Source organism: Pseudophryne corroboree, chromosome 12 (assembly GCF_028390025.1).
Source record: "Pseudophryne corroboree isolate aPseCor3 chromosome 12, aPseCor3.hap2, whole genome shotgun sequence".
Lineage (NCBI taxonomy): Eukaryota > Metazoa > Chordata > Amphibia > Anura > Myobatrachidae > Pseudophryne > Pseudophryne corroboree.
In genome coordinates, this window is record NC_086455.1 from 101,056,225 (window position 1) to 101,080,870 (window position 24,646).

A 24,646-nucleotide genomic window follows, 5' to 3' on the forward strand; every position below is an offset into this window, starting at 1 on the left:
ACCCGTCTATACCCCATGGTACTAAAATAGACCCCAGCATCCTTTACGGACTATGAGAAAATGATTCACCGGTAGGTATATAAAATCCTATTTTTACAATTATTAAACAGTACTTCACTATATTTGCTTATCCCTTCTCTTTTGGGTATATCTGAATGAACCTAATAAAAAGTATACTGTGAGATATGACATCGGCTGTATCCAAAGTGGTATATTTATCAACGATGTACATATGCAGTAGCACTGGATTCAACCTTTTTTTGGCACATATTTGGTGAAGGTATGAGGATACCTTTAAGTAGAATATTGAACCCACGTAGCTGCTTTTTTTCTGCTTGTTCGCACTACTAGGATTGTCTATTTTATATAGCCCTTTTGAAAACCTGTCCATGAACTGTATGAACAAACCATGCGTATATAGGGATAATGATGTAAATCTCCAGCAACTTAATAATAATACAAATGCGTACTCATACATCTAGCCTCAGTACGCCATGCAGCGCGAAAAACCTGGCGTGAGTGAGCCACCAGATCCCGTGCTACTCTGCTAACGGTCATCTTTTTTGCCAAAAATGCATCTTAGGCATAACGTAATGCGACCAGGAGACGTGAGGAGACTGCTGATTAGTTTGAAATACAGTATGAGAATTGTATATTGTGTGTGACTGAGTCCGAGCAGAACAGAACTGTGTATAGGAAAAAAGCTGCTGCTGCTATATTGTAGAACTTTGTATAAAGTTTAAGAGACTCGATCTTACACAGATATACAAGTGTCATACAATATATCAAATTAATCAGCACAGACTCTTTATGCGCCCTAGTCGCATTCTATTGATACATTTTTGGCAAAAAAAGACACCTGACATAAGAAGATTCTCAGGCGATCATGTCAAAAGAGGCTGTTTAGCATGAGTGCAGCAAAGATGTAGTTTAATAGCAAACCTGAGGTATGTAATGAAATTGGTGAGTTTTGCGGTGAGCTGCGGCAGCAGCCAACCCTCTTGAGGTCATCGGCAAGTTACTGTATATAGGTATCTTGTAGATACCATACTATTATATGTGGCAAGTTGCTATGCATTCTCCCACTGAACTCACAGCAAGTCTCAGCAAGTACAATCTCAAATCCTATTATATTAACACTGTGATCATAATACATTTTCTACAACCCACTCATATCAATGAACTCTACAGAACTTAATAATAAACAGAAATATAGTCAATACCAGGCGCATCCAGAAAGGCAGCAAAAAACACCCCACACAAGTCACCAACAACTTAATAGAAATAGCATATGTTACAAATAAGGGATAATTAGATTTTGCGTTGAAATTGTTCCAACTCTCATTTCTGTTACGGAGGCATATTATCCCCTTTACTTTATGTAACTACATGTTTTTTTTAATACTACACAATGAGGAGTTTTCATCTTATTTTATTCCATGGTTACATCTGAAAAACTGAAAGATACCGTGATGTGTTTTCAACCCACTAGCCTGATGTAAGCTAATGTATAAGCATCCATGTCATTCCACACATAAAGTTGTGGTGTATTTCAAAGGTGGATCTTAAAGATACCTTTGTAGGAATATACTTCGCTCTTATTTATTATAAATGTGAGCATCTCATTCTTTATCCCACTGTGGGTGACTAAAGTGGTTCGGCTGGGCTGTTTCACACTTGTTTGGCAATTCAAACTATTTGCTAGTTTACAATCATATGTCTGCTTGATTTTTTTTAATTTTTTTTTGCATATAACCTGTACAGAGGATTCATTGAAGTGATCCATACTGCAGAGGAAAAAAGGTTGACATAACAACTGAATCTCAGATATTTGGAGCAAGTTTGACGCAGAATAGAATTACTCTTTATTTGTAACCTCTGCAGAACTTAGGCCACTTTCACATATGAGGACATGTATCAAACCTTAGAGAGTGGAAAAGTTACCCATAATACTCAGCTTCTATCTATCATTTTATATAATGTATTTGATAAATGCTAGCTTGAAGCTAATTGGTTACTATGGACAACTTCTGCACTTTTTCAGAAGGTTGGGAACATTTTCTGCTTAATATCTACAGCAGGCCTGGCCAACCTGTGGCTCTCCAGATGTTGTGAAACCACACATCCCAGCATGCCCTGCCAGAGTTTTAGCATTCCCTAATAGCAAAACTGTGGCAAGGCATGATGGGATTTGTAGTTTTACAACAGCTGGGGAGCCACAGGTTGGCCAGGCCTGATCTACAGTCTTTTAATAGAGCTATTATAATGCTACTTGTAAAGATATAAAATAAGTTACCTCAGATTAAAGGGTATTTCAGTCTTACATGCACATGTTTAAAAGTGCTAATGTTAAATACATTTATCTATACTTAGGTTACCTGTATGTGAAACCAGAGACTGTCCCTAAGATTAATCGAGGAGAAGAGCTGTGTGTGAGCAGTGACTTGTATACACATAAGAAGAAAAAACACATCCATTCATCCTCAGGTACAGTACAGTTTATACAAGTTAATTAAGTTCGACAAGGCATCTTGTAACATTAGCATAGATTTTTCATCCTATGAGCACTATTGCAAATTGTTACGTACGGTATATTAGTTTATAAATTGCCAAATAATACCCAAATTTCCAAAAATAGTAACACTATTTACTATACCGGGAAATTGATAAAGTTATGTTAAAGACCAATAAGAAAGAGGTCCCTGTCCTAGGAGCTTGCAGACTAGTTAGCTTGCTGGAACACAAACCGTGGGTTAAACTTTAATGCATTTATCAATCTAGACTACAAAGTTCGAAGTGCATGGTGTGAAAAAAAAAAATCGAAATGTTGTGTGTGCTGCCAAGATAACAAAATGACATTTCATCTTGTTTTATTTTCATACAGTTTTATTTATACTTTAGAAAACTGCTGTGACACACTAATAAATTTATTGCAAACCATTTAAATATTATTTTTAACAAGGGGCTAATTTGCCATTCATAGTTTTTTTCTCCTCCAGACCACAGGGGACATGAGTCTTCCTATGATGGGGAATATAGGTGGTGCCTAGATAGGATTCGGCAGTATAACAGGCTCCCCCCCCCCCCTTCCAGACACTAGTCTTAGAAAAGGGAGTCTGTACCCTGGGCTTAGTCTCTCCTAAGGGACTTTTATTTTACTTATATTTCTCTAACGTCCTAAGTGGATGCTGGGGACTCCGTAAGGACCATGGGGAATAGCGGCTCCGCAGGAGACTGGGCACATCTAAAGAAAGCTTTAGGACTAACTGGTGTGCACTGGCTCCTCCCCCTATGACCCTCCTCCAAGCCCCAGTTAGATTTCTGTGCCCGACGAGAAGGGTGCACACTAGGGGCTCTCCTGAGCTTCTTAGTGAAAGTTTTAGTTTAGGTTTTTTATTTTCAGTGAGACCTGCTGGCAACAGGCTCACTGCATCGAGGGACTAAGGGGAGAAGAAGCGAACTCACCTGACTGCAGAGTGGATTGGGCTTCTTGGCTACTGGACATTAGCTCCAGAGGGACGATCACAGGTTCAGCCTGGATGGGTCCCGGAGCCGCGCCGCCGGCCCCCTTACAGAGCCAGAAGAGGTCCGGAAAAAGCGGCGGCAGAAGACGTTCCTGTCTTCAATAAGGTAGCGCACAGCACTGCAGCTGTGCGCCATTGCTCTCAGCACACTTCATACTCCGGTCACTGAGGGTGCAGGGCGCTGGGGGGGGCGCCCTGAGACGCAATAAAACACGATTAAAATACCTTACATGGCAAAAAATACATCACATATAGCTCCTGGGCTATATGGATGCATTTAACCCCTGCCAGAATGTACAAAAAAACGGGAGATAAGGCCGCCGAAAAGGGGGCGGAGCCTATCTCCTCAGCACACTGGCGCCATTTTCCCTCACAGCTCAGTTGGAGGGAAGCTCCCCTGGCTCTCCCCTGCAGTCACTACACTACAGAAAGGGTTAAAAAAGAGAGGGGGGCACTAATTAGGCGCAGTATTAACAATACAGCAGCTATAAGGGGAAAAACACTTATATAAGGTTATCCCTGTATATATATATAGCGCTCTGGTGTGTGCTGGCAAACTCTCCCTCTGTCTCCCCAAAGGGCTAGTGGGGTCCTGTCCTCTATCAGAGCATATTCTGTGTGTGTGCTGTGTGTCGGTACGTTTGTGTCGACATGTATGAGGAGAAAAATGATGTGGAGACGGAACAGAGTGTAACAGTGATGTCACCCCCTAGGGGGTCGACACCTGAGTGGATGTACTGTTGAAAATTACGTGACAGTGTCAGCTCTGTATAAAAAACAGTGGTTGACATGAGACAGCCGGCTACTCAGCTTGTGCCTGTCCAGACGTCTCATAGGCCGTCAGGGGCTCTAAAGCGCCCGTTACCTCAGATGGCAGATACAGACGCCGACACGGATACTAACTCCTGTGTCGACGGTGAAGAGACAACCGTGATTTCCAGTAGGGCCACACGTTACATGATTGTGACAATGGGAAATGTGTTATACATTTCTGATAATACGAGTACCACCAAAAAGGGGTATTATGTTCGGTGAGGGAAAAACTACCTGTAGTTTTCCTGAATCTGAGAAATAAAAAGAGGTGTGTGATGATGCGTGGGTTTCCCCCCGATAACAATTTCTTAAAAAGTATTGGCTGTATTCCCTTTCCCGCCAGAGGTTAGGGTGCGTTGGGAAACACCCCCTAGGGGGGATAAGGCGCTCACACGCTTGTAAGAACAAGAGCTCTACCCTCTCATGAGATGGCCGCCCTTAAGGATCCTGCTGATAGAAAGCAGGAGGGTATCCAAAAATGTATTTACACACATACTGGTGTTATACTGCGACCAGCAATCGCCTCAGCCTGGAGGTGCAGTGCTGGGTTGGCATGGTCGGATTCCCTGACTGGAAATATTGATATCCTAGATAAGGATAGTATATTATTGCCTATAGAGCATTTAAAAAATGCATTTCTATATATGCATGATGCACAGCGGAATATTTGCCGACTGGCATCAAGTATAAGTGCGTTGTCCAATTCTACCAGTAAAATGGTCAGGTGATGCGGATTCCAAACGGCATTTGGAAGTATTGCCTTTAAAAGGGGACATTTGGGGTCGGTCTTTTAGACCTGGTGGCCACGGCAACAACTGGGAAATCCACGTTTGTACCCCAGGTCGCCTCTCAAAATAAGACGCCGTATTATCAGGCGCAGTCCTTTGTTGGCAAGCGGACAAAAGGTTCCTCTTTTCTGCTCGTGACAGAGGGAGAGGAAAAAGGCTGCAGAGATTAGCCAGTTCCCAGGAACAGAAACCCTTTCCCGCCTCTGCCAAGCCCTCAGTATGACGCTAGGGCTTTACAAGCTCAGGCACGGTGGGGACCCGTTCTCAATGAATTTCAGTGCGCAGTGGGCTCACTCGCAAGTAGACCCCTGGATCCTTCAGGTAACATCTCAGGGGTACATATTGGAATTCGAGACGTCTCCCCCTCGCCGTTTCCAAAAGTCGGCTTTACCGACGTCTCCCTCTGACAGGGAGGCAGTTTTGGAAGCCATTCACAAGCTGTATTCCCAGCAGGTGATAATCAAGGTACCCCTCCTGCAACAGGGAACGGGGTATTATTCCACACTATTGTGGTACCGAAGCCAGACGGATCGGTGAGACCGATTCTAAATCTAAAATCTAAAATCTTTGAACACTTACATACAGAGGTTCAAATTCAAGATTGAGTCACTCAGAGCAGTGATTGCGAACCTGGAAGAAGGGGACTACATGATGTCTCGGGACATCAAGGATGCTTACCTTCATGTCAAAATTTACCCTTCTCACCAAGGGTACCTCAGGTTATGGTACAGAACTGTCACTATCAGTTCAGACGCTGCCGTAGGGATGGTCCACGGCACCCCGGGTCTTTACCAAGGTAATGGCCGAAATGATATCCCTTCGAAGGAAGGGAATTTTAGTTATTTCTTACTTGGACGATTCCCTGATAAGGGTAAGATCCAGGGAACAGTTGAAAGTCGTTATAGCACTATCTCAGGTAGTGTTGCGGCAGCACGATTGGATTCTCAATATTCCAAAATCGCAGCTGGTTCCGACGACTTGTCTTCTTTTTCCTAGGGATGATCCTGGACACAGTCCAGAAAAAAGGTGTTTCTCCCGGAAGAGAAAGCCTGGGAGTTATCCGAGCTAGTCAGGAACCTCCTAAAACCGAACCAAGTCTCAGTGCATCAATGCACAAGGGTTCTGGGTAAAAATGGTGGCTTCCTACGAAGCAATCCCATTCGTTAGATTCCACGCAAGAACTTTCCAGTGGAACCTACTGGACAAATGGTCCGGGTCGCATTTTCAGATGCATCAGCGGATAACCCTGTCACCAAGGACAAGGGTATCCATCCTGTGGTGGTTGCAGAGTGCTCATCTTCTAGAGGGCCGCAGATTCGGCATTCAGGACTGGGTCCTGGTGACCACGGATGCCAGCCTGCGAGGCTGGGGAGCAGTCACACAGGGAAGGAATATCCAGGGCTTAGGGTCAAGCCTGGATACATCACTTCACATAAATATCCTGAAGCTAAGGGCCATTTACAATGCTCTAAGCTTAGCAAGACCTCTGCTTCAAGGTCAGCCGGTGTTGATCCAGTCGGACAACATCATGGCAGTCACCCACGTAAACAGACAGGGTGGCACAAGAAGCAGGAGGGCAATGGCAGAAGCTGCAAGGATTCTTCGCTGGGCGGAAAATCATGTGATAGCACTGTCAACAGTATTCATTCCGGGAGTGGACAACTGGGAAGCAGACTTCCTCAGCACGACCTCCACCCAGGAGAGTGGGGACTTCACCCAGAAGTCGTCCACATGATTAAAAAACTCGACAGGTATTGCGCCAGGTCAAGAGACCCTCAGGCAATAGTTGTAGACGCTCTGGTAACACCGTGGGTGTACCAGTCAGTGTATGTGTTCCCTCCTCTGCCTCTCATACCCAAGGTACTGAGATTGATAAGATGGAGAGGAGAAAGCACTATATTCGTGGCTCCGGATTGGCCAAGAAGGACTTGGTAACCGGAACTTCAAGAGATGCTCACGGAGGATCCGTGGCCTCTACCTCTAAGAAGGGACCTGCTCCAGCAAGGACCCTGTCTGTTCCAAGACTTACCGCGGCTGCGTTTGACGGCATGGCGGTTGAACACCGGATCCTGAAGGAAAAAAGGCATTCCGGATGAAGTCATCCCTATCCTGATCTAAAGCCAGGAAGGATGTAACCGCAAAAACATTATCACCGCAATTGGCGAAAATATGTTGCGTAGTGCGAGGCCAGTAAGGCCCGACGGAGGAAATTCAACTGGGTCGATTCCTACATTTCCTGAAAACAGGAGTGTCTATGGGCCTGAAATTGGGGTCCATTAAGGTTCAGATTTCGGCCCTGTCAATTTCTACCAAAAAAGAACTAGCTTCAGTCCCTGAAGTTTAGACGTTTGTAAAAGGGGTACTGCATATACAGCCTCCTTTTGTGCCTCCAGGGGCAATTTGGGATCTCAATGTAGTTTGGGTTCCAAACGTCACATTGGTTTGAACCACTTAAATCTGTGGAGTTAAAATATCTCACATGGAAAGTGGTCATGCTGTTGGCCCTGGCCTGGGCCAGGCGCGTGTCAGAATTGGCGGCTTTATCCTGTAAAAGCCCTTATCTGATTTTCCATTCGGACAGGGCGGAATTGAGGACTCGTCCTCAGTTTCTCCCTAAGGTGGTTCCAGCGTTTTCACCTGAACCAACTTATTGTGGTGCCTGCGGCTACTAGGGACTTGGAGGAATCCAAGTTGCTGGATGTTGTCAGGGCCCTGAAAATATGTTTCCAGGACGGTTGGAGTCAGGAAATCTGACTCGCTGTTTATCCTGTATGCACCCAACAAGCTGGGTGCTCCTGCTTCTAAGCAGACTATTGCTCGTTGGATTTGTAGTACAATTCAGCTTGCACATTCTGTGGCAGGCCTGCCACAGCTAAAATCTGTAAAAGCCCGTTCCACAAGGAAAGGGGCTCATCTTGGGCGGCTGCCCGAGGGGTCTCGGCTTTACAACTTTGCCGAGCAGCTACTTGGTCAGGGGCAAACACGTTTGCTAAATTCTACAAATTTGATACCCTGGCTGAGAAGGACCTGGAGTTCTCTCATTCGGTGCTGCAGAGTCATCCGCACTCTCCCGCCCGTTTGGGAGCTTTGGTATAATCCCCATGGTCCTTACGGAGTCCCCAGCATCCACTTAGGACGTTAGAGAAAATAAGAATTTACTTACCGATAATTCTATTTCTCATAGTCCGTAGTGGATGCTGGGCGCCCATCCCAAGTGCGGATTGTCTGCAATACTTGTACATAGTTATTGTTACAAAAATCGGGTTATTATTGTTGGGGGCCATCTTTTCAGAGGCTCCTCTGTTATCATACTGTTAACTGGGTTCAGATCACAAGTTATACGGTGTGATTGGTGTGGCTGGTATGAGTCTTACCCGGGATTCAAAATCCTTCCTTATTGTGTACGCTCGTCCGGGCACAGTATCCTAACTGAGGCTTGGAGGAGGGTCATAGGGGGAGGAGCCAGTGCACACCAGTTAGTCCTAAAGCTTTCTTTAGATGTGCCCAGTCTCCTGCGGAGCCGCTATTCCCCATGGTCCTTACGGAGTCCCCAGCATCCACTACGGACTATGAGAAATAGAATTATCGGTAAGTAAATTCTTATTTTTTACATTGAGGACAGGCAGACAGCTTTACCTACTGTCTTCCTGCGACAAGTGAACTCCGGGAGGGGGCTTGTTGGCTCAACATGCAGCGCACCACATTGCCTCCGGCCACCGGGACCACTGCCCGGGGACCCACCACAGCTGCTTGCGGCTAGCAGTATGGGTCTATGGCTGCAACGCCACATACTTGGAAGGGACCATTCAGATAAGAGGGCATCTGCCCAGCAAGCGGCGCCTGTCAACTTAGCGCGGCTAGCAGGAGGAGATCTGCAGCCATGCTCACTGAGCCCCAATATATTACAGGACTTGTTAGCACCCATTTAAAAAGCCCGCCCGCAGGCCTCTCAGCAATACCAGAAGGGGTGGAGCTTCACACACTCTGAGCTCCGGTGTTCCTCAGACAATGGGCACCATCTTCAGAAACTGGATGCGGATCAGTCTCTGTGCCACACCTGAGGGTTGGGTTTGGTTTGAAAAGGCATCTGTGAATGGAGCTGACACAGACGGAATATAAATGAATTGAAGAGGCTTAATCCAGGTATGGTGCATAGACTTGAAAGAATCGTTGGTGTTCTAGCAGTGACAAGCCCAGAGGCAATTATAATAAAGAATAAAACTTTTATTAAAGAACAACATCCATGATTCACTGCAATTACTGTATGCTGACAGAAGATACCAGGTTAGCCACAGAAATGATGACAGGAATGAAACTGGATTGTACTGAAGAAGACAAAGTTCAAATAACAATAATATCCGGAATGAAACTGGATTGGATTGTAGTGCTGACCGGGCTTGATCCGGAATCTTGACACTTGATAGTATTAAAGAAAGAGACAGTTCAAATGACAATAGTATCCAGAATGAAACCGGAACAGACTGGAGTGCTCACCGGGCTTGATCCCGAATCTTAACACTGGTAGTATTGTAAAAATACATAATCCATGTTACAGTGGTAACCGGAGTAGAGTCGGAATGGACTGAATCATACAGAGTCACTGGTATGAAGGAGCTCAACACAAAGCTATTACTTCCTGGATAGAGACTGTTGTACTAACGAATTGGTAATCCCAGGAAGCTGCCTTTATACCTTGCAGCGTGGATTCATTGGGTGTTGCAGTCAGCTGATGAAAGTAACTCCAGGATTGGACAATGGAGGATCAGCTGATGGAATGCAGGGTGGCAACGCCCATGTCCGGATGTGGAGGGAAACTCTGATTAGGCCCAAACACCAAGAAGTAAACACTATGAGGAATAATCAATGAAAGACAGCGCCTTGAAGCGCTATGCACAGAAGTAGCAGCCGTTGCAGTAGACTACATGCTGGATCAGCTGATAAACCTCTGGGAGCGATGTATGGATACAGCACACACGGGCCTCTGCGCCAGCCAGGACAGACATCGCATCAGTAAGAAAGTACTTTTAAAAGTCTGGAGCATGACACTGCTGCTCAGCGTCCACGCTGTGACCAAATGACATAAGCACCTCCAAAGGGACAGTGAGTCTTCTTTGTGGTGGGGTGGGGGGGCTGTTGCTAGGGGGAGGGTGATTTAGGCAATTTGGGATCTCCTATGGCAGTGCTCCTTCCCTTCTGTTGTCTTCCTGGATAGTGTGTGTGTGTGTGTGTGTGTGTGTGTGTGTGTGTGTGTGTGTGTGTGTGTGTGTGTGTGTGTGTGTGTGTGTGTGTTTTTATGAGAGTATATATACACAACTACCATGACAGGAAAAGCAGTTTCCAAGGGCTCTCAGAAGCTTCTTGCCTGCAGACAGTGTAAGGAGAAATTTACACAGGCTCACAGGGAGGGTGCTTTACTCTGAGCATGTGATCTACAGGCTGAAGAACAGGCTCCTGCGCAGCTACAGGAGCCTTTTGTCTGGGTGCATTCTCTTACATCAGTCATGGTCAATATTTCGTCTGAACTGGCAACTTCCTGCAGGGATAGGGAAATGCTACAGACAGGTCGACACGACTAAGCCAGCCTGGGCTCATGCTTTGGCTCGGTTTGAGGACACCATGTCCAGGTGGTAAGTTCTTCCTCTACTATGTCTGCACCACCACCTTCTAAGAGATCTGTGCCCATACTTATGCAATCTGATGTCTCGGAATACCCTGATGAAGAAGGAGCATTCCACTGCGGATCTGATGCCGATCCCCTACCAGAGGATTCTCCTAACGAGGACTCACAAGGCGCTCATACCCTCATAAGGGCAGTCAGACAGACCTTGGATATTAAGGACTCTGAGGCTCCTGCAACAACGTTTTTTTGGTAAGTCTCCTAAAAATACTGTTTCTTTTCCAGTGGACCAGGAACTGGAGGAACCTCTTGCAGCAGCCTGGAAGACACCTGACAAAAAATTTCAGATTTTCAGACCCCTTAAAGTTTTATACCCTTTCCCGAAGGAGTCCAGGGCCTATTGGGAAAACCCACCTCCTGTTGACACTTCTGTTTCATGTCTCTCAAAAAAGATGACGCTTCCCATGCCAGGGGCTACATTCCTGAAGGAGGCATCTGACTGTTACTTGGAGACTACCTTAAAGTCCATTTATACTATGGCAGGTGCTAAGCTTCGTCCAGCCCTGGTAGGATCATGGGTCAACAAGGCTGTGTAAAGCTGGGTTGATGAACTCGGTTGGGGTTTGGAAGACAACCGTCCTCATTCGGAACTTAGAACACTCGCCGAAAACATTAGAGAGTTAGCGGCTTACTTGGGTGAGGCTTCCTCAGGTCAAGAATTTCTGCATTGGTTGTGGCTGTACGCCGTACCCTTCGGCTTCTGTCATGGCAAGCGGGAGTCCAAAAAGGTGGCGGAATCCTTACCGTTTTCAGGAGACATTCTCTTCGGACCTGAACTTGATAAATGGATTTCTCATGCAATGGGTGGGAAATCCACTTTCATGCCCTCTGCTGCTCCGACTCCTCGAAAGCCTTTCAGTCCTTTCGTGGTTCCTCAAAGTTCAGAGGTAAACCAAGAGGTGCTTTTGCTACTTTCAGGGGTGAAAGAGGCAGAGGGGCATCAGCCTCCTCTTCCCGTCCTCAGAACCCTAAACTGGCTGACAAACCAGTGGCATGACAGGCTCCCAACCCACCCGGGGGCTCCTACGGTGGGTGCACGTCTTTTGTACTTCAAGGATAGTTGGTTGAGGACTTTCCGGGACACCTGGGTTTAGAATATTGTGTCTCGGGGTTATAAAATAGACCATGCCTTCCACGCTCCGGCTCCTTTCTTCACAACAGGACTCCCGCAGCTACCGGAAAAGATGATTGCCCTTGCAGGCGGCCATAGAATATCTGCTGGCCTCCAAGGTTATGCAGCCCATGCCCGTTTCGGAATGCGGCCAAGGATGTTTTTCCAATCTTTTTGTCGTCCCCAAGCCGGATGGATAAGTACGTCCCATCCTCAACTTAAAGTCCTTCAACCAGTATCTCAGATACAACAAGTGCAAGATGGAGTCCATTGCTGGCTTAGAACCACAGGATTTCTTGTTGTCACTGGACATAAAAGATGCGTACTTAAATGTCCTGATCTGGCTACCGTATCAGGCTTTTCTGCGGTTCACAGTACTGGAAGACCATTACCAATTCAGGGCCATTCCATTCGGAATATCTTCAGTGCCCAGAGTCTTCACCAAGATCATGGGGGTCATGGTGGGAAAACTTCTGGTGCACGGGATTACGATCATCCTCTATTTGGACAACCTCCTCCTGAAAGCACCTTCTCCACAGCAGCTTCTCCACTATGTTTATTAGGCCTACAGGTTCTTACTGTATCACGGATGGATTATAAACTTCAAGAAGTCACAATTGGCCTTGTCAAAACAACTCTTTTTCCTGGGCCTGGTCTTAGACAGTACTCAACAGAAGGTGTATCTTCCTCAGGACAAGATATAGTCTATTCAGCAACTGATGAGTCGGGTAGTCAGCCCTCGCTAGGTGTCGGTTCACCTATGTATATGCCTCCTGGGGAAGATGGTAGCCTCCTTCGAGGCCCTGCAGTTTGGCTGGTTCCTTTCCAGGATGTTCCAATTGGACCTCTTGTACCAGTGGATGGGCTTTCACCTACACATGCATCGACTGGTACGCCTGTCGACCGAGACAAGATTGTCTCTCCAGTGGTGGCTACAGTCCAGCCATCTACAGCAGGGCTGTCGATTTGGAATCCTGGATTGGACACTGCTGACAATGGATGCCAGCCTCAGGGGCTGGGGAACAGTGGTCCTAGACCATCAGTATCATGGGCGATGGACACACCAGGAAGCACAGCTCTTGATCAATGTCCTGAAACTTCGAGCAGTGCATTAAAACAGGCAGATTACCTTCTCTGAGGGCAATCCGTATTCTATCAGACAACGCAACAGCGGTGGCATACATAAATCGTCAGGGAGGAACAAGAAGCTGGAGAGCCATGGCCGAGGTCTGCCACATTCTACTTTGGGCTGAAAATAAGCGACAGGGCTGTTGGCAGTCTTCATCCCTGGCGTTGACAACTGGGAGACAGATTATCTCAGTCGTCAAGACCTCCATCCGGGGGAGTGGGCACTTCACCCATCTGTTTTCCAACAGCTCACACTGAGATAGGGCCTACCCGAGATGATGTCCAGGCTCAACAAGAAGATTCCACGGTATTGCTCCAGGTCAAGAGATTTACGAATGGTGTATTTGTTTCTACCCCTTCCACTTCTGCTAAGGGTCCTCAAATGCATCAAGAGATAGGCCATCTCAGTGATTCTCATTGCGCTGGACTGGCCTCGAAGAGCATGATATTCAGACCTGCAAATGCTTCTAGCAGACGAACCACGGCGACTTCCGCTTCGAGATCTCCAGCAAGGACAATTTGTCTTACAAAACTTAGGACAGCTTCGTTTGACGGTGTGGTTGTTGAGACCATGCTGGTAAGGAGACGGGGCATCCTGTGTGCAGTCATTCCAACTATGCTGCATGCCAGGAAACCGGTGACTTCTGCACATTACCATCGCATTTGGAAGGCATATGTCTCCTGTTGCGAAACTCGCCATTTACCGACTACGGTGTTCAGCTTGTCCTGTCTTTTACACTTCCTCCAAGCAGTAATGTCAGTGGGACGTCGTCTGGGCTCACTCAAGGTCCAGGTTTCAGCCTTGTCATTTTTTTGCCGTCGCTGGCTGGCTCTAATCCCGGACGTTCAGACATTTCTACAGGGGGTCCTGCGGCTACAGCCGCCGTTTGTTGCAGCAACGGAATCATGGAATTTATCCCTTGTTCTCTCCTTTAGTCGGAAGTATTCGAGCCGTTGGAATCCGTGGAGCTCCCATTTTCTCACCTGGAAGATGGTCTTATTAATGTAATCAGCAAGGTGGGTTTCGGACCTCAGCGCCTTGTCTTGCAGGTCACCATATTTTATATTCCATGAGGACAGAGCAGAGCTGCGCACACACCTGGAATTTTTACCAAAAGTTGTTTCAGCGTTCCACATCAACCAACCCATTGTGGTTCCAGCATTGTCAAGAGACTCTAGCTCCCTGGATGTAGTGTGTGCCTTGCGTACCTATGTGGAACAGACAGCATCCCTCCGCAAGACTGACATTCAATTTGTGTTGTATGATGCATCCAAACGGGGTTGGCCTGCTTTAAAACAGTCCTTTGGATCAGGCTGACTATCCAGCAGGCATATCTGGCCACTTTGCAACAGCCTTCTGAGTTGATTTCTGCTCATTCTACTCGCTCGGTGGGCCCTTCCTGGGAAGCTACCCATGAGGTCTCGCTTACCCAATTGTGCCGGGCGGCCACATGGTCAGCCTCGCACACTTTCATTCGGTTCTATAGGTTCGACACTTCTGCAGCTTCTACATCTCGCTTTGGTTACATGGTGCTACAGGGGTCTCAGCGCTCTCCCATCCATGGGGGTAGCTTTGGGACGTCCCCATCGTAAGAAGACTCTAGTGTCTCCTATGGTCTTTATGGGAAAACAAGAATTTGGTACAGTACTTACCGATAATTCCCTTTCTCCGAGGCCATAGGGGACACTCCTCGCGCTGCTCTCCTGTTACGGTATGTGTGTGTCTTGGTGGCTCGGATCCTGTGTTCTTCTGTTCTGATCCTGTTCTGTCTTCTGCTTCCTTCCTCTCGGGAGATTGCCTGGTCTCCGACTCCTCTTGGGGACCTTTCTGAGACTGGTGTCTGAGGGGGAATAGAAGTGGATGAGCCTGTCATACTTCAAAATGTAAAGTGCCGGCTCCTATCTAACACCACCTATATTCCCCATCGTAAGAAGACTCCAGTGTCCCTATCGAGAAAGGGAATTATCGGTAAGTACCAAATTCCTGTTTTTTGTAAACAATACTATTAATAATTTGTTGATGGTTGCACTGTAAATGAAACAACTTATCTCTCTAGCATCCATGGGGGACACTAGAGACCTTGGGTATAGGCTGAGCCAAGGAGCATGGGCACCAAAGAGTTAAACTTGTTTGAAGCAGCAGCTGCAGCACAGGCTCCATCTCCCCTATAGTCCCCACCACTGCATAAGCTGTCCGTTCTTCTTTGGAGACTTGGCACATTTTTTCCTTTTTAGCCGGCATTCTTACAGCCACTATTTTACTTGAATTTTTTTTCTTTATGTTTACACTTGGGTGGCCACCGGTATGGCTATCAGCAACTTCAAGATTACCATTCCACCAGGACCCTAGTTCTGGTGCCAGCGCACTGATAACAGTGTCAGTGACACGGCCAGTCCCAGTTTGGATAGCAGGACCTACCACAGCTGGAGCACTATTGGGCAACAGGTAAGCTGGTCCCCCACACAGTAGGGAGCCAGGTCTCAGCAGGATCAGGGAAAGTCACTGGCTAAGGGTTTGGCTGGTCTTCTCCGTGCACACAGTAGACCACCAGGAACTCTATACTGATAAAGGGACACTGCTCTGTGACAGGTCCGTGCAGTTTAGCCAGGGGGCAGAGCTTTCTCTCTGCTGTTTCTGCCCCTCACCCCTTGGCGCACCCACTGCTCTAACCTGCCCAGCAAAGGCTTCCTCTCCTCCAGCACCATAGTAGGTAGATGGCGAGTTTTGCACCAGGGCAGCCATCTTATAGGACCTGTGTTGCAAGGTTTTTATCTTTCCTCCTGCCTTTTGACCTGTCTCCGCAATACCTGTTCCAACCCGGTCTCCGCAATACCTGTTCCAACCCGGTCTCCGCAATACCGGTTCCAGCCCGGTCACTGCAATACCAGTTCCAGCCCGGTCACTGCAATACCAGTTCCAGCCCGGTCACTGCAATACCAGTTCCAGCCCGGTCTCCGCAATACCAGTTCCAGTCCGGTTCCCATAACACTGATTCCAGTGACACCAGTTCCAGCCTGGAGTCAGCTCTCCTTGTTCCAGTCCAGTCTCTGCAAATTTCCGTTTCAGGCAAATACCCATGCTTATTTTAGCTTTAACCAGGTATCTCAAACAAGAGGCCATGACCAGCCTGTGTGCAGTAAACCCAAATCCCCGTGAGGGGTTCCCTGGAGAGGACCACCGGTAAGGTAACACGGGTGGGCTTCTCAATTTTCATTTCTGGGTTTAGCTAATTACCTGGTGCTAGTCCAATAAGATCATTTATTACTACCCACGTTTCCATCATTGGCCTTATGAGCAGGAACTATATTTGGCCCTCCTTGCTCCAAGCGCCTTGTGTATCTGCAGCACAGGCAACCAGAACTTTAGCTAAAGAGTTAAAGCTGGACTGGTTACCGGCTGAAGAGTTAAAGCTGGACTGGAATGGGTACTGGCTTAAGGGTTAAAGCTGGACTTGACTGGATACTGGCTGAAGGTTTAAAACTGGACCGGACTGGTTACCGGCTGAAGGATTAAATTGGACCTGGTAGAACAGCACAGGAGACAACATGCAGGTTCAGTTCGACACTGTACCACACATGCGTCTTATCTATAAGCCACAAGAAATAGGGCTAGGGAGCACAATATGCACTTGGGTCAGTAATTGGTTAGATAATAGGGAGCAGCGCATTGTGGTCAATGGATCATTTTCAAATTGGACTAAAGTACTAAGTGGTGTGCCACAAAGGCCTGTACTTGGACCACTTTTGTTCAACATTTTCATCAACGACCTAACAGTAGTTCTAGAGAGCATGGTGGCAATTTTCGCAGATGATACCAAATTGTGTAAGGTTATAAATACGGAGGGGGATGCTGAGTCTCTTCAGAACGACTTAACTAAACTGGAAGCATGCGCAGCAAAATGGAGAATGAGATTCAACACACTTCTTTCTGTCTTCTACTTTTTCTTTTTGCTTCTTTTTGAGAGTAACAGGGAGTTAGACCTTACAAACAATATGGGAGGGGCTCTGATTGGGGACCTCACTCAGTGCATGTCGTGCAAGATGTATGCACACCTGGAGCTACCGGCCCAGTGTGATTACATCTGCACGAGGTGTGTGCGAACGGTTGCCCTGGAAGCCCAGGTAACTGATCTAGAGCAAACCGTTACGCAACTGAGGGAGATTCACAATCACGAGCGAAGTTTAGACAGAACGGTGGAGGAGTTGCGGGAGGGGTCACTGGTAGAAGAGGATGATGATCAGGTAGCCAGCTGGGTCACAGTTAGAAGGAAGAAAAAGAGGGGGAGGCTCGACATCTCCGAACTATCAAACCCGAACAAATTTGCCCGACTGGATGAGGAATCGGAGGATGATAGTGAAGAATTGACGGAGCCGGAGGAGACTGCTTCCTCTAGCATCCAGAGGGAGCGGTCCCTCTGGCGCAGTTGGGATAAAAGATAGTGAGGTACCTAGTCAGATGGTGGTGGTAGGGGATTCTATCATCAGGAAGGCAGATGGGGCAATCTGCTACCGGGACCGTGATCGCCGTACAGTCTGTTGTCTCCCGGGTGCTCGGGTACGGCACATCATGGATCGGGTAGATAGATTGTTGGGAGGGGCTGGGAAAGACCCGGCGGTCTTGGTGCACGTTGGCACCAATGACAAAGTTAGGGAAGGTGGGATGTCCTTAAGAAAGACTAGAGGGACTTGGGAAAGAAACTTAAGGCAAGGACATCTAAGGTAATATTCTCCGAAATTTTACCCGTACCACACGCTAGTCCAGGAAGGCAGAGGGAGATTAGGGAGGTAAATGTGTGGCTTAGGGATTGGTGCAGGAAAGAGGGGTTTGTGTTCCTGGAACACTGGGCGGACTTCTCAGTCAGGCGCCATCTCTTTTGTCGTGATGGATTGCACCTGATTGAGGAGGGGGCAGCGGTGCTGGGGGGAAGGATGGTTAGAAGGTTGGAGGAGATTTTAAACTAGGAGCCAGGGGGGAGGGTTTACCTAGAAACCACGGGGCGTGCAGTGAGAATAGTGGGGATGGCGGTAGTAAACGAAATGGGGGAGAAGTTGGGGGGAGGGTAAGAGCAGGCGGTAAGGTTACTAACATGGGTACTAAAAGAGATTTTACCAAAGCACTAACCAATGACGATCACAGGTCATCATTGCTACATAAGGTGAAAGATGTCCCTAACGCAAGGGAAAATACTTATCTTGTATGTATGTAAACGCTAGAAGCATTACTGGTAAAAAGGGCGAACTAGAAATGTTTGCAGCAAGCAAACAGTATGATATTATAGGCATTACTGAAACTTGGTGGGACGAATCTCATGATTGGAAAGTCAATCTAGAGGGCTATACACTGTTTAGGAGAGACAGACTAAATAAAAAGGGTGGAGGGGTGTGTCTTTACGTAAAGCCGTTTTTAAAACCAGATATGGGAAGATATTCAGGAGGGGACTGTAGACACTATCGAGACATTATGAGTAGAAATTGCATGCAAGGAAAAAGGAATAAAAAAGTTAGTATTGGGTGTATGCTATAGGCCGCCTGGTATCAACGTTTCTGATGAGGAATTGTTACTAAAGCAAATTGAAAGAGCAGCAGGAGTAGGAGACATAGTAGTGATGGGAGATTTTAACTATCCAGAGATAAACTGGAAAAACGATTCATGTGATACTGCTAGGGGCAATATGTTTTTAAACACACTTAATGATAACTACTTAGGTCAACTAATTGAGGAACCAACTAGGTACAATGCAATCTTAGACCTGGTATTAACAAACAATGGGGATTTGGTATCGTGTATTATAGTAGGGGAACCCATAGGAAACAGCGACCACAATATGGTCACATTCACTATCAGTTTTCGTAAACAGCCCTATACTGTCTCAACTAGGACTCTAAACTTTAGCAAAGCGAATTTTCAAAAGATGAGGGTATTTTTCAGGGATATTGAATGGGAAGGTTTGTTTTAGGAAAAAATACTACGGAGAAATGGGAGGTACTAAAATTCCTGCTAGCTAAAAATACACTCAAATTTATTCCTACGAGCAGCAAAAAAAGGAATAAAAATCATAACAAAAAGATAAAGGAACTTATGGGCAAGACAAGGCGAGCATTTAAAAAATACAAATCTGACGGGGAAGCAGAGTCTTTTCAGCACTATAAGGAATGTAACAAAATATGCAAAAAGGGAATAAGAGCGGCTAAAGTAGAAACTGAAAAACTAGTAGCAAAGGAAAGCAAAGCGAATCCCAAAAAATTATTTAAATACATAAATAGCAAGAGATTAAAGAAGGAGAGTATAGGCCCCTTTAAAAGACAAGTTGGGAGTCTTAAGCAAAAATGATAATGATATAGCGGACACACTAAATGAGTTTTTTTTCAACAGTATTTACTAGAGAGGACCCAATTCAGGGACTAACACATAATCTCAATAATGAGAATATCCCACTGATAGGTACTTATTTAAGCGAGGAAGTAGTCTGTGACCGATTAAAACATTTAAAGATTAATAAGTCACCAGGTTCCGATGGTATTCACCCAAGGGTTCTAATGGAGCTTCACTCTGAACTTGCAAAACCGCTATTTTTGATCTTTAAGGATTCAGTAATATCAGGTATGGTTCCCAAAGACTGGCGTATAGCGGAAGTAGTGCCTATATTCAAAAAGGGAAGTAAAGCTGAACCAGGTAATTATAGACCAGTTAGTCTTACATTTATAGTGGGGAAAGTATTGGAAGGTATTCTAAGAGATAGTATTCAGAAGTTCCTTGAAGTCAATAAGGTAATTAAAAGGAATCAACATGGGTTTATGAAGGAAAGATCCTGTCAAACCAACTTACTTGGCTTTTATAAAACAGTAAGCGCAAACCTAGATCAGGGTAAAGAGGTGGATGTAATCTTTTTAGATTTTGCCAAAGCATTCGACACTGTACCACACATGAGACTTATCTACAAGCTACAAGAATCAGGGCTAGGAAGCACAATGTGCACTTGGGTCAAAAACTGGTTAAATAATAGGGAGCAGCGCGTTGTGGTTAATGGATCTTTCTCTAATGTCCTAGTGGATGCTGGGGACTCCGTAAGGACCATGGGGAATAGACGGGCTCCGCAGGAGACAGGGCATTATAAGAAAGAATTTGGATACTGGTGTGCTCTGGCTCCTCCCTCTATGTCCCTCCTCCAGACCTCAGTTTGAATCTGTGCCCGGACGAGCTGGGTGCTACTTAGTGAGCTCTCCTGAGCTTGCTATAAGAAAGTATTTTGTTAGGTTTTTTTATTTTCAGAGAGATCTGCTGGCAACAGACTCTCTGCAGCGTGGGACTGAGGGGAGAGAAGCAGCCCTACTCACTGAAGATAGGTCCTGCTTCTTAGGCTACTGGACACCATTAGCTCCAGAGGGATCGTACACAGGATCTCACCCTTTGTCGTCCGATCCCGGAGCCGCGCCGCCGTCCCCCTCGCAGAGCAGGAAGACAGAAGCCGGTGAAAGAAGCAAGAAGACTTCGAAATCGGCGGCAGAAGACTCCAGTCTTCACTGAGGTAGCGCACAGCACTGCAGCTGTGCGCCATTGCTCCCACATTAAACCCACATACTCCGGTCACTGTAGGGTGCAGGGCGCAGGGGGGGGCACCCTGGGCAGCAATTAGAGACCTCTTTGGCAAAAGTTTGCATAATATACAGTTGGGCACTGTATATATGTATGAGCCCCCGCCAAAATTGTACATGAAAGCGGGACAGAAGCCCGCCGTTGAGGGGGCGGGGCTTCTTCCTCACCACTCACCAGCGCCATGTTTTTTCTCCACAGCACCGCTGAGAGGAAGCTCCCCAGTCTCCCCCCTGCAGTTACACGGTAGAAAAGGGGAAAAAGAGAGGGGGGGCACATAATTAAAATCAATATAAACAGCAGCTACTGGGTTAACATTAAGTTACTGTGTTATTCCTGGGTTAATAGCGCTGGGGTGTGTGCTGGCATACTCTCTCTCTGTCTCTCCAAAGGGCCTTACGGGGGAATTGTCTTCAGATGAGCATTCCCTGAGTGTGTGGTGTGTCGGTACGTGGGTAAGGAGGAGATAGAGCAAATGTGTGTGAGAGGGTGTCTCCGTCGACAACGCTGACACCTGTTTGGATATGTGTAATTAAGTACTAAGGTGAATTTATTGCACAAAAGATTAGAGAACAGACCGGAAATCTACCCATGTCTGTCCCTATGTCGCAGAGACCTTCAGAGTCTCTCAATGCTCACTATCCAAAATAATAGACACTGATATCGACACGGAGTTTGACTCCGGTGTCAACTACGATAATGCAAAGTTACAGCCAAAATGGCAGAAAAGTATTCAATATATGATTATTGTAATAAAAGATGATTTGCATATCACTGATGACTCATCTGTCCCTGACACAAGGGTACACATGTTTAAGGGGAAGAAAGCTGAGGTAAATTTCCCTCCTCTCATGATGAAAAAGAGCGGGAATCTCCAGACAAGAGACTGCAGTTTCCCACAAAGAAGTCTCAGGCAGTATCCTTTCCCCACTAGGGCCAGGATAGGATGGGAATCTTCCCCTAGGGTGTCACGTTTGCCCAAAAGGTAGCCCTGACGTAACAGCTATTCTCAGGGATCCTGCAGATAGCGTGCACATTCTGGTACACTACTCACGGGCTCGGACTTAGACTTTGTCCCCCTGCGGCATACAGCTCCATTCAAGTCTGCCGGCAGACGACTACTCCGTACCCCAGACCAGCGCCCGCTCAGATTACCTGGACGAGCGCGAGCAACCCCAGCACGCTAGGAACAGCGGCACCTACCCCATACCTCGGACCAGCGCCCACTCAGACTGCCTGGACGAGCGCGAGCAACCCCAGCACGCTAGGAACAGCGGCACCTAACAGGACACAGAGGGTCACCGGGACAAGTGCAGATACAGCACTTATTCCGACCACAAAGATTGTACCTGGACGAGTGCGGGCAAAAAATACCCCCAGCACGCTACGAGCAAGGGCATCCGACAGGACACAGAGGATCCCCCGGACGAATGCAGATACAGCACCCGTTCTGACTACAAAAGACTGTGAGTAACGATACTAAAACTGAGAAACTGTATCCATCTGCACAGTAATTCCCCTTGGACAGAGACACTGTAACAATAGTGTTACATCTCCCAGGACCTACAATTCTCCTGTTCATAACAGAACTTGGTATTTATTTATTTATTTTTTAACTATTTAATAGTAACAAACCATACATATACACATCGGTGGATAGAGTAAAACGCACACTAGCGTATCTACCCATCTCTACAATCATCTGTACTATTTTTATCTGGTACCTTTCACTATCCACCAAAACTCTTTTCTTCCACAAATCTGTCTTTGTTTGTTACATGTTTGTACCGGTTTTTAGAGCTCTTTATAAAAAAATTTTTTAATTACTATACAATAAACATATATGTTATACCTATCCAGTTTTTAACTATTCTTTTTATTCAATAATTATTCATTTACATGTTTATAAATAAAAATTAATTCAACAATTTTCAAGCTGTATGTGTGATATTGAGTAAGCGCTGGGAGTAATATATTTTCTGCATCAGTACAACGAAGGTTTGTGGCAACCTTAATTTTCTCCATAGCAGCTACTCACTTTATACCACCAGGTGAAAGCGCAGTCCCCACAAACCCCTACTTTTAGTATCCTTTCCCCACTAGGGCCAGGATAGGATGGGAATCTTCCCCTAGGGTGTCACGTTTGCCCAAAAGGTAGCCCTGACGTAACAGCTATTCTCAGGGATCCTGCAGATAGCGTGCACATTCTAGTACACTACTCAGACCGGCGATTGTGTCGGCATGGGTTTATAGCGCTGTGGCAGCGTGGACAGGTACCTTATCAGCAGAGATTGAGACCCTAGTATGTGTGTATATAGATATATATATATATATATATATATATATGTATATATAGAGATATATATTAAAGATGCTGTCTTAAGATAGATATATATATATAAAACATTCCCAAAGAGACATGAGTATACTGGGTCCTAGAGTCAAAGCTATGTCGATTTTCTGCTTGACGTGTCCTGTAGAATATGCAATGGACAGATGATGCCGACTTAAGAGGCATATGGAAGGCTGAGGATTGTGTGGAGAAGGGTTCTCGGACCTGGTCTCCACAGCTATAGCTGGTAATTCTGATATTTTGCCTTATATTCCTGCACAGCCTAGGAAAGCACGACATTATCAAATGCAGCCTTTCGAACAAAGAAACAAGAAAGTCTGAGGTGCGTCCTTTCTTGCCAGAGGCGGGGGCAGAGGAAAGAAGCTGCACAACACAGCTAGTTCCCAGGAACAGAAGTCCTCCCCGGCCTCTACAAAAATCCACCGCATGTCGCTGGGGCTCCACAGGCGGAGCTAGGCCCGGTGGGGGCACGCCTTCGTAAGTTCAGCCACAAGTGGGTTTACTCCCTGTTAGATCCCTGGGCAATAGATATTGTGTCTCAGGGATACAAGCTGGGCTTTGAGAAGATGCCCCCTCACCGACGGCCCTGCCGGCTTCCCCCCACGAGAGGGAAACAGTGTTAACTGCAATTCACAAATTGTATCTTCAACAGGTGGTGGTCAAGGTTCCCCTCCTTCAACAAGGAGGGGGTTATTATTCGACCATGTTGTAGTCCCGAAACCAGACGGTTCGGTCAGACCCATATTGAATTTAAAATCCCTGAACATATACCTGAAAAGGTTCAAGATGGAATCGCTAAGAGCGGTCATTGCAAGCCTGAAAGGGGGAGATTTTATGGTGACTCGGGACATAAAGGATGCATACCTTCATGTCCCCATTCATCAGGCGCACCTCAGAATTTCGGTACGGGATTGTCATTACCAATTTCAGACGTTGCCGTTTGGTCTCTCCACGGCCCCAAGAATATTCACCAAGGTAATGGCGGAAATGATGGTGCTCCTGTGGAAGCAAGGTGTCACTATTATCACGTACTTGGACGATCTCATAAAAGCGAGATCAAGAGAGCAGTGGCTGAACAGCGTATCACTTTCTCTCGAAGTGTAACGGCAACACGGCTGGATTCTATATATTCCAAAGTCGCAGTTGGTTCCTAAAGCTCATCTGCCTCTCCTAGGCATGATCCTAGACACAGACCAGAAAAGGGTTTATCTCCCAATAGAGAGAGCTCAGGTGCTCGTGACACTGGTCAGGAATCTATTAAAACCAAAACAGGTGTCAGTGCATCACTGCACTCGAGTCCTGGGAAGGATGGTGGCATCATACGAGGCCATTCCCTTCGGCAGGTTCCATGCGAGGACCTTCCAATTTTTACTTACTGGACAAGTGGTCTGGATCACATCTTCAGATGCATCGGTTAATCGCCCTATCCCTCAGGGCCAGGGTGTCTCTCCTGTGGTGGCTGCAGAGTGCTCACCTCCTCGAAGGTCACAGATTCGGCATTCAGGACTGGGTCCTGGTGACCACAGATGCAAGCCTCCGAGGGTGGGGGGCAGTCACATAGGAAATAAATTTCCAAGGGCTGTGGTCAAGTCAGGAGACTTGCCTTCACATCAACATCCTGGAACTAAGTGCCATATACAACGCCCTACGTCAAGTGGATT

The 24,646-nt window shown here is 46.5% G+C and overlaps 1 protein-coding gene across 4 annotated transcripts in view; it reads left to right on the plus strand.

Moving 5' to 3' along the window:
• Positions 1–24,646, plus strand: part of LOC134980836 (zinc finger protein 41-like) — a 437,261-nt gene that overhangs the window by 379,324 nt on the left and 33,291 nt on the right. For all 4 annotated transcript variants that reach the window (XM_063947822.1, XM_063947820.1, XM_063947823.1 and 1 more), the window contains one exon: positions 2,374–2,487. In XM_063947822.1, coding sequence (XP_063803892.1) covers positions 2,374–2,487 — 114 coding nt within the window. The remainder of the gene's footprint in view (positions 1–2,373; positions 2,488–24,646) is intronic.